General features: G+C 34.4%; 2 protein-coding genes across 2 annotated transcripts; one reads left to right on the plus strand and one right to left on the minus strand.

Annotated features, from left to right (window-relative positions):
* Positions 1–433: 433 nt before the first annotated feature.
* On the minus strand, positions 434–6,353 carry LOC100799961 (polyadenylate-binding protein-interacting protein 7). The gene is made up of 6 exons (XM_003544532.5): positions 5,947–6,353; positions 4,163–5,037; positions 3,137–3,581; positions 2,985–3,055; positions 2,326–2,450; positions 434–1,129 (listed from the first exon to the last, which is right to left on the minus strand). The coding sequence occupies exons 2-6, from the start codon at positions 4,946–4,948 to the stop codon at positions 838–840; spliced, it is 1,719 nt and encodes a 572-aa protein (XP_003544580.1). The 5' UTR covers positions 4,949–5,037; positions 5,947–6,353; the 3' UTR covers positions 434–837.
* Positions 6,354–9,050: 2,697 nt separating this feature from the next.
* Positions 9,051–9,989, plus strand: LOC102666338 (uncharacterized). The gene has a single exon (XM_006596591.1). The coding sequence runs from the start codon at positions 9,051–9,053 to the stop codon at positions 9,987–9,989; it is 939 nt and encodes a 312-aa protein (XP_006596654.1).
* The last annotated feature ends 392 nt before the right edge of the window (positions 9,990–10,381 follow it).

A 10,381-nucleotide genomic window follows, 5' to 3' on the forward strand; every position in this document is an offset into this window, starting at 1 on the left:
AAACTGAACCAATCCACTTTATAAAATCGATTCAGTTAAAAACCACTTTTATAAGGTGGATCAAAAATGAATCAATTTGTATTTTAAAAAAAAAATCCAATTTTTGCACGGCCCTAATCATTGTACGTAGCCTTACCTTTATACAAAAAAGACTGTTTCTAGATTCGAGCCTATAGCTAACCGGTCATTGTCCGCAGCCTTAGATGAAATGAAATAAGTCTCTAACGAAGGATAATATAAGATTATGTACATACCAAGTAAAATCTTTAGTAAGAGGCAAGAGCCACTTTGGAATTCAAAATTTACTTAAATTTGCTTCATTCAGTATATCAACCGATCTCCAAATCTTATAGTAATTGTAAGCACCAAAAGGATGAAATGAAAAACCAGACCAGTTGAACATTTGTTCCGAGCTGTAAATTGGCATTGAATCTAATTGGCAAAGTGAATTGTTCTATCATGTAATTGAGTTCTATCAGTTACATCTGAATTTAAAAAAAAAGGAATTTAACAAAGAAATGAAAATTAGGATACAAAATTAACAGAAGGTAAATGCTGAAGTGGAGTTCCTGCTGACTGACTAATGTGTTCAGATGCCTCTGAAACCTTAATGGTACAATTCTGCTACAACCCTTCTCTTTACTTCTAACCTTTTCCATTTTTTTTCAACCCGTAAAACCTCTTTTTTCTCAACCCGTAAAACCTCTTTTTTTTCATTTTTCTTTTTGACTTGACCATTGCCATTACTTCCCATATACAGATACAAGAATGACTACAATGTCTATGTGTTCATGATGAATTTTTTTACCGTGTCAGAAACTTGTATATCTCCTTGGTTCAGTATATCACAACACAAAGCAGGCCCGGCTGCGGTTCAGTGAAATCAAGGCCTTCTTCGAGAAGATAACGCTGTACAGCTATTGGGAGTCTCGCAGGAGTGCGGGAGCCCCGAGTATGGTGACCAGTGCCAACACAGATGTAAACCTGCAAACGCTGCTCGGGGGCTCTGGCTGTGCTTCGTAGCACACTCAGTTCGTGTTTCAGCACGTGAATCGCTTCACTTACGTGCAGACCATGTAGGTCTATCATTCTTTGGGGCCCTCTTCCATTCTCTGGAGCAACAGGATTCCTGAAAAAGTAACATTCACAATGACTACAGCAGAATCCAGCACTTGGAAATTGAGAACAATGAAATCAAACATTCTAACTCATACTACAACTTAGTTCCAGAAAGAAACTACTTAGCAGGTTCTATTGGTAATATGGAAAAGGAAAGGCCGCACAGTTTGGACAGTAGATTTTCCCAGAAATAGTGGTACACTCAGTTGAACCTCTTGTAACAAGTTTTGTCTGCAAGCCATTCGATAACAACTGGACATCACTTATGTTCTGTTAACCACTCAGAGTGTTTCACATCTCTTAATAACAATGTTAGACCATTGTTCTTCTTAATGGCCAGCAGTCACAAAAAAAAGGATAAATAAATAAGCAGAGGTAGGAAGAGAAAAAATATTTTTTCTGATTTGTTGTACAAATCTTTGAAAACAGGAAATATTTTGAAATCAAGGTAATAGTTTTGAAATTAAAAAAGAAAACAATATGCCCTCCGGTCTCAATTATAAGAAGAAAAAAACTGGACATTCAGTTGAACCTCTTGTAACAATTTTTGTCTGCAAGCCATTCGATAACAACTGGACATCACTTATGTTCTGTTAACCACTCAGATTGTTTCACATCTCTTAATAACAATGTTAGACCATTGTTCTTCTTAATGGCCAGCAGTCACAAAAAAAAAGGATAAATAAATAAGCAGAGGTAGGAAGAGAAAAAATATTTTTTCTGTTTTGTTGTACAAATCTTTGAAAACAGGAAATATTTTGAAATCAAGGTAATAGTTTTGAAATTAAAAAAGAAAACAATATGCCCTCCGGTCTCAATTATAAGAAGAAAAAACATATTTCACACTTATTAAGGAAATTAGTTAACTTCATTAAACTGTGTCAATCCCATTTAAAAAATAAACTTTTTTCCTAAACTACCCTTCATTGGAACTTGATAAAAAGCATAAAAAAAATTGTTGGTCTTATTAAATGAAGAGTATTTTGAAAATAGTCTCGTTAAATAAGGCAAAGTTAGTTGAGATTTGCTTATATTTGAGACCAGAAAATTAGAGATTTTTATTGCTTATAAGTCTGATCAGTTCATAGTTTAATCTGGTTTTACCAATGTGTGTGTGTGTGCGTTTCATTTTGGCAACATGCAAGTTGGAATTTTTACCAAAAGTCACATGGATAGGAAGAGCAATAGAAATGGGGAACAACAAACCTCTGGCGATAAATAGATTCTTGAGCTTTTCCATGTGCTGCTTTCATATGCACGTTGTGCAGTTGCCCCTTAACACTTAGCTCCTTTGCAAGGGCCTTGTTGCCAACAAGGTAGGCTTGCCGTGCCTGTTTATTATATTATGAATAATTAAACTCAAGCTACAAAAATTAGGATGGGTGGACTTACATCTCTTGCCCAGCTACAGGTAGAAAGCGCAGTTGTTGAAACTCAAGTTACAAAGTTTGTTAGCTGGACAAATTCCATTACAAATTTACAATGAAAGCAAAAATTTAATGTTGCATAAAAAAAAACTTATGAACAGATGGTTCTGGAAGGATCTTGCCGGTCACACAGCAAATGTTCCTTGAATTTGTTGTTTGTGCATATTCAATTTGGTATCATCCTAACAGCTCTTCCTTTAAATTTACCCACACTACCCAGATCCAACTTGATTGTCCAAATTTATATACTAGAAAACAAAAGAAATAACATAAAATTATGGACTAACTACTAAAAAGAACATAGAAGACTAGAATTGAAGGTAAAGCATATGGATACGAGCCAACCATGATGTGTGTAGGTTCTAACCAAATCATTACATTGTATTCTCATTCAAATTTCCATTAACTCCTCCATCACTGCATGAAACAAAGACCCACCTGCTCAAAATATGCATTACGCAAACGTGCATGATCACGAGCCTCCTCCCGCAGCTCAGAATACATATTTGCTGCCATTCAAAATTGTTAAAGGAAACACGGTATAGAAAGAATTCATCTCACAGTTGAAGCATATAAGCATAAACATTTACCAACTGCGTCACCAGTTTCAAGCCAAACAGGAGCTGCCCGAGCAGAGCCACGATTCTGTAATCTATCACCATTGTTGACTCTCCCCTGTCCACCATTGTAGGCACTAGCCAGAGCATTTAAACTCCTACTAGAGCCAGTGGAAGCATCACCAGAACCATTTTTATCATACTTCCATATACCAGAATCCTGAGAAGCCAATTTCCTGACAGCTGAAGCAAAGTCAACAGCACCTCTAGATGGAATAGAAGACCCAGATTTGAACATGAGCATGTCTTTATCAGATGATAAGTAAGGATTGCCACTTTGTTGAACGTTATCTGCAGCATATTTTGAAGCATTCTGGCCATTTGATGAAGTAAGAGCTGGAAAGTCCATTGCACTCAGATTCGGAGATGACAGAGTCTTTGGACTCGGATTCTGATTGAAGCTACTGTCAACTTGAATCTACAAAATTGGAGGGAAACAAGTAGATACTATAAACATAAATGCCCTCATTTAAGAAAGAATGTCAGAGAAAAGAGTGCTATTCATGAGAGATGACAGTGATATCAACATAATGAAAACCAAAAACCAAAAAACATGGTTGTATTACTATATCATATACCAAGAAAAGATATATATCCCAAAAATTGCTAATAAAATTCCAATGATCCCTTGATAACATGAAGCATAAGCTATCAGGATTCGGGAAACAGTGGTAAGAAACCAGGAGCTGGATTGCATTACAGTTGCCCCACAACTTTATGGAACGCCAGCTCTTCCCTGCCAAAACAGGGCACAAGTATTTCTCTACATATTTAGCTTCCATCCCTTCTGATTTAATATGGTACCAAATCATATCACAAGATGTGCATTTCCAATAAATAATTGCATCACAACATGCTAGGAAACACTTACAATTGATAAACGTAACTCACAACATATAAAACTATACATTACATTTTTACAGGTAGTCACATGAAAAGAAGCTTAATAATGAACCATAATTTAACCACAAGTTAGTCAGTACATGAAGATCAACCTACCTCTAACTGAGTGAGCATCTCAATTGTCAGATGTAAATCGCATCCATTGGCAAAGAAAACTTCAGAAAGGCTTTCTGAAGCAAAACCAGGGAATAGAGAAGCTAAAAACTCCAAAGGGTTCAAATCAGTATCATTCACAAGAGAATTCCCAGCGAAAACATCATTAAAGAATCCATGTCCAGTGTTGTCATCATAAACAAGTGCCTCTTGACCACTGCTAACATGCAAATCAGTATTCCTGATTTGCCTATCCCAAGGCTTTGCTGATGAGTTCAAAATGCTTGCTGAAGATGGCTCATCCCTGTAGGTTGAATTGGAAAACCTTAATTTATCAGCAAAAGTATTGCCATTAAGGTGCTGTTGAGACAGTTCCTGCTGCTCATTTAGTATATATCTAAATCCCTTGGAAGAAGGAAACATTGAGGATTCATTATCATCATTTATAGATAAGCCTGCTAAAGAGAGGTTGTTAAGACCTTGGGATTCATCCTCTCCCATGACCTTGAAGTCAGGGGTGATATCATCAGGAAGCTGACAACGCCAGTACTGGTGAGCCTCATCATCGGAATTATTTGAAATGGATGATTCTGCTCGATCTAAAACTGCTTTCCCAAGAGATCCGGCAGCAGCAAACCTCGCTGTTGCATCTACCAAGCTGGTGCTTCCAGATGGCGATGATCTGAGGGCAAATGGAACAAACTCTGCTGCATTTGGATTCAAATAGGTTGCTTTGTTTAAGGAGCTCAATTTTGCGTCTGTTTGGGAACCTTTCTTGGATAAGCTCATTATTGACAAGAATATGGACAAAAATGACTAAAACATAGATAGACCTTAAAAACTGTAACAGAAATATTCCAGATAGCTTCAGCCAAACCCTGCAAAATAATTCAATTTGGTCATACTAGTTGATCAACCAGACTGTCGTCAAAATAACAGGAACAGTAAAAAAAATCCCAAAAAGTGTCCATCATATACTAAACAAATGAATTCAACTGTATCCTAGATCACATGATACATGAATGCAAACAAATAAACAACACAATATTGAATTCCAGTTAAAACAATTTGCATAGTCAAATCAACAAAGAAGTACAAGCATACATAAAACATCTGTAATTAGGTTGATTATTACTGCAAGCAACCATTGATTGACCATTTTCAAAACTGAAACTTGGAAGTGAATCCCATAAAACTTAATTGGACAACAAAGGGACTATGTATTATGAATTACAGACACAACTTTTAGCTAATCATATGAATATAAAAAATGCATCGATGAACACTTATCAATTTCACACCAAGTAAGAAACAGCAGGATAAAAGCAAAAACTCTTTTTTTCAGGAGCAAATAATTGAAAGTGGTTAAGATGAAGTAAACAACAATTAAAAGAATTGTTCAATTGTATCTACACAGAAAGCCTATTAAGACCCAATAAAAAATCCAAAAATATCAAACCTTGTCATAGGAACAACAAACAAAATAAAAGTGCGAAAGATTAAAACCAGCTGAAGACAAAAAAGAAAAAAAGTCAAAGCATGAGCAACAATAACACAACCTTCCATTATGAAAGCCAAAACCTTTACGAGATCTCAAGTGATTCAACCCTTTGAAGAATCAAAAAACAACACAAAAAAAATCAAAAACAAAAAAACCCCAATAATACAATTAACCTAATCAAAACAAAACAAAAGAAGGTAATTACAGGGGGGGGAACAGACAATTAAATGAGATGGGTAAGTGAAAGATCTGAAATTTATAGAAAGTATGGAAGGACAAATTATACCTTTGCGAATCAAATCAAAGGGATCCATGAGGGGAAATTGCATGAGATCAGAAGGGGTAAGAGAAAAAGTGAAGAAGCAAAGTTTTAATTTTTTTCTGGGAATTGGAGCTTGGAACTATCTCTCTATATCTACAGTATTGTTATCTCAGTTATCAGTTTTCTTTTTTTTCCTTTGTTCTCTCTCTCTTTTCTTTTGTTTCCCTTTTCTCTTTTCTCTTTCTCTCTCTTCTTTCGGAGTATTTTTTTTTTTTTTGAAAGGCTCTTAGCTAAAACCAGCACCAGCACCACAAAAATTAGTACTAAAGAAGACACCAAACCTTTCGCCGCTCGATTTGACGCCTACCTATCTCTACAAACTTTCTCTCTCTAGAAAACCCGCTTAACTATATACACTGTTGGTAATTAATTAATTAGTATCCATGTTGGGATTGGAGAAGGAAAAAACGGTGGCGCAACCCTTTTTTTCTTTAATTTTAGTGCATTTAATATTTTATAAGAAAAAGGTCTTGCTAAGTCTTCAAATAAAAAATACTTATCCTTTTAAATTACAGAAAAATGTAAGAAATCATAAATAATATAATTTTTTACTTCTCAGTAAAAATATTTTTATTTTAAGTTTTTTAATCAATAAATTAAGACAAATACTAACCAATGTTATAAGAGCATTAGTTAAAAAAACTTACCGTATAAATATTTTTATTTAGAGACAAAAAAATTACACTATTCATGATTTTTTTTTATATTCTATTATGATTTACACGCTAAATATTTTTCTATTTTAGTTTCTTATCTAATATCATAAGAACATTAATAAACAAGATCCTCTTTAAAAATATGATGTCAATACTTTTATTTTAATAGTATTTTCTTTATAATTTAATGTTTCTTTTCCTCATAAATATAATTTATAAAAACTAAAAAAATAAAAATGAAAAATAAAAAAATAATAATAAATTATAAGAATTAAAAATATATTTAAATCAAGTAAAAAATTGTACATGATCCATTCCAAAATAATATTGTCATATGTTGGTATACAAACATTAAGAAAAAATAATAAATAGATGAAACATAATAATAATTTTGTATAATTAACTTTGTATCATTATTTATTCATTTATAAATTTGATTTTTTATTATTAATATTATAAGAAATATAAGTAACAAAAATAACTAATGTTAGATTTAAAATTTAAAATAACTATTATTTTATAATAACTTTTTTTCTTACGGGATAATTGTAATAGCACAAAATGAGTAAAAGTTTAATATTTAACATATTCTAATTTCCTATTTAATATGTACGGAATGTATAAGTCTACTTCATCTAAACTCGTACCAAAAAATTTAATATATAATAAATTCATTAAATTTTATAACAATTTTCTCTTATATTATAAATTTAAATCATCATTGAATGTGAGCGGTTTTAGGATTCTTCTTCAATGAAAACTTTTTAAGTTTTTTATATATAAGAATATTTTTAATTATAATCACTTTAGTTGAATTGTATATCCTATTCTAATTCATAGATTAAATTTTTCTTTTTTTCATTTATTTCACTTTTCATTTTTATTTTTAAAATGAAATATGATATTTTTAAAAACTATGTTAATAATTAAATTAACTCTGTATCAATAATAATTTATCATGTACTTTGCACAAGATAAAAGTCATATTGGTTCATGGTATAACAAAATTATTTTTAATATAAATAAATAATAATACAATAATAAGAGTTTAATAGTTATGCATTAAATTATAAAATAATTTTATATGATAATTTAATCATAAATTATCATTTTTATAATTTTTAAGGTAATTATTATAAAAATCAGTAATTTTTTATATATAATGAATTGTGATTAAGAATATATGAGTAAAGGTCGGTGGATTAATCCGTTAAGTCAACAATCATGCAGATAAAGAGTATTTAAAAAATTGGTCTGTGGTCCAATGGCTCGCGGGAGAGGGCGTCCAAAAAAGAAGGTTCTGTCTCCGATGCTTGCGAATGTTTTGAAGCAGAGTGGAAGAACAAATGATTCAGAGAGAAGCCCAACGATTGAGCATGAAGTTGAATCGAATGCGACGGTGGAAGAGGAAAAAATCCCAACCCTAGATGTTATTGAGGATGATCCGGTGGTAAATCAGAAGATTGTTGAGGAACCGAAGAAATTATGGGTAGATGTAATCAGTGGAAACAGAATCCCGTCCAATGGAGCTGCCATTGAGTATTTTGCCCCGAAGGTAATGGAAGGTGAAATAGAAGTGGAGATTGAAGAAGAAGGCATCCTATCTGAGCTCAAATATTGGGAAACGACTTTGATAATGTATGTTTTGGGTAGGGAGTTGAGCATGAACGCGGTTAAACAGTATATGATGAAGTTTTGGAGTTTTGTTCAGCTGCCAGAGATGTACTATCATGAAGATGGGTATTTTATGTTGAAATTTCAAACACACAAAGATAAGGACATGGTCTTGATGAAGGGCCCTTATACCATTCAGAATATGCCAATGGTGCTAAAAGACTGGAACCTTGAGTTTGATTTCAAAAGAGATATGCTGCGCACATTGCCGGTTTGGGTAAAACTTCCCAATCTTCCTCTATATCTATGGGGTACCAAAAGTCTTGGAAAAATTGGGAGTGCTCTTGGGAACCCTCTATTTACAGACGAATGTACGGCAAAGAAATTGCGAGTTTCATACGCCCGAATCTTGGTAGAGATAGATGTAACACAAAAGCAAAAGGAGAATATCACAATAAGAGACAAGGAAGGGAACAAAATCACACAGCCAGTTGAATTCAAATGGAAGCCTAAGTTCTGTGAACTGTGTCAGAAGGTCGGACATCAGTGCAAGGAGAAACCTAATAAACAATGGCGTGAGAAACTAAAATCTGAAGTGATAGTCAAGAATGCCAAACAGAAGACGGTAGAGAGAGCCAGGAATAATCCCGATGAACCAAAATCATCATCTTGGACAAATGCTAAAAGCAGCAGTAGGAATAAAGGAAAAATGGAAGAAACTATCCATGAAGTTAGGTGTCAAAATGGTTTTGATGTTTTCAAGATTGGGGGTCTTGAAGACATTCTCAACACGGGGACATGATTATTTCATGGAATGTAAGGGGGATAAATAATTCAGGTAAGTGTAATGAGGTTAGCTCCCGCCTCAATAGAATTCACCCTGATATTGTTATCTTAGTTGAAACTTGTGTTAAACCGCACAAAGCTGCGGAAGTTAGGAATAAGTTTGGGCGTATGTGGTCTTTTAAGGATAATTATGCAGACCATAATAATGGGCGAATTTGGGTGATGTGGAAAGAGGCCAAATTCAATCTGCAGGTGGTCAGAAGCTCTTCCCAGTATATGCATTGTTGTGTTACCCATTTGAATGGAGACATGTATATGTATCTGACTGCAATTTATGCAATGAACACCTTGGAGCAAAGGAAAAATCTGTGGCATGATATAGAGGGTCTGCATGCCAGTATCTCAGGTCCTTGGGCTCTCATGGGGGATTTTAACAACGTACTTCATGCTCAAGACAGAATAGGGGGTAACATGGTCACAGAAAATGAATACAGGGATTTGGAGAAAATGCTTGAAATAACGGATCTTCATGAAAAAGATAGTAGTGGGGGCTATTATACTTGGACAAATAACCAAGCTAATGGTGTGATATACTCTCGTATAGACCATGTCTTTGGCAACTTAAGCTGGCTGCAGCAGCACGTAGACTTCAATCTTCAAATTATGAATTCTGGGGTGTCAGACCATTCCCTCCTCTGCTTGCGCAAACAGGAAGACAGACGTCCCAGTAGAACTCCCTTCAAGTTCCAAAATGTGATCACTAATGTCTTAGGTTTTCAAGAATCCGTGAGAGATAACTGGAATAATCCTATTACGGGTGCTACTGCTATGTGCAGACTTTGGAAAAAGCTTAAACGACTCCAGCCCGTTGTCAAGTCCTTGAGCAGAACCTTCCAAGGCATTTCAAGAGAGCTGATCAAAGCCAGAGATCAACTCAATGTTGTGCAGTAGGAGCTTCTAACGGATCGTTTTAATATGCAGGTTATTGAGAATGTGAGAAGATGCACGATGCAAGTTCTGAATCTGAGCAACCTTGAGAAGCAGCTTCTCAAGAAGAAATCGAAAGTTGAGTGGCTTAAACTAGGAGACGGGAACAATGCTTATTTTCATGCGTCTTTAAAATCGAAAAGTAGGAAAACTCAAATTCTATCGCTTGTTACTGAGAATGGTGATACGATTTTTGAGCAGGAGAAAATAGAAGATGAGATTGTTAATTTTTACAGGAAGCTAGTTGGCACGAGGAGCAGTCAGTTAAATAGTATTGATCTTGTAGCTATGAGGCAAGGCAAGCAACTGACTAGTGATCAAAGGACCTCTTTGACAGCGCCTATAACTGAAGAAGA

This window comes from Glycine max, chromosome 14, assembly GCF_000004515.6.
Source record: "Glycine max cultivar Williams 82 chromosome 14, Glycine_max_v4.0, whole genome shotgun sequence".
Taxonomy (NCBI): Eukaryota; Viridiplantae; Streptophyta; class Magnoliopsida; order Fabales; family Fabaceae; genus Glycine; species Glycine max.

Bases quoted from the DNA above. Each gene is read 5' to 3' on its own strand.
- LOC100799961 (XM_003544532.5), bottom strand. From the start codon at position 4,948: ATGAGCTTATCCAAGAAAGGTTCCCAAACAGACGCAAAATTGAGCTCC. The intron at 3,056-3,136 runs GTAAATGTTTAT...TTTGAATGGCAG, and splicing joins TGAAACTGGTGACGCAGTTG to CAAATATGTATTCTGAGCTG. The intron at 1,130-2,325 runs GTTTGTTGTTCC...TTACTTTTTCAG, and splicing joins GAATCTATTTATCGCCAGAG to GAATCCTGTTGCTCCAGAGA.
- LOC102666338 (XM_006596591.1), top strand. From the start codon at position 9,051: ATGATTATTTCATGGAATGTAAGGGGGATAAATAATTCAGGTAAGTGT.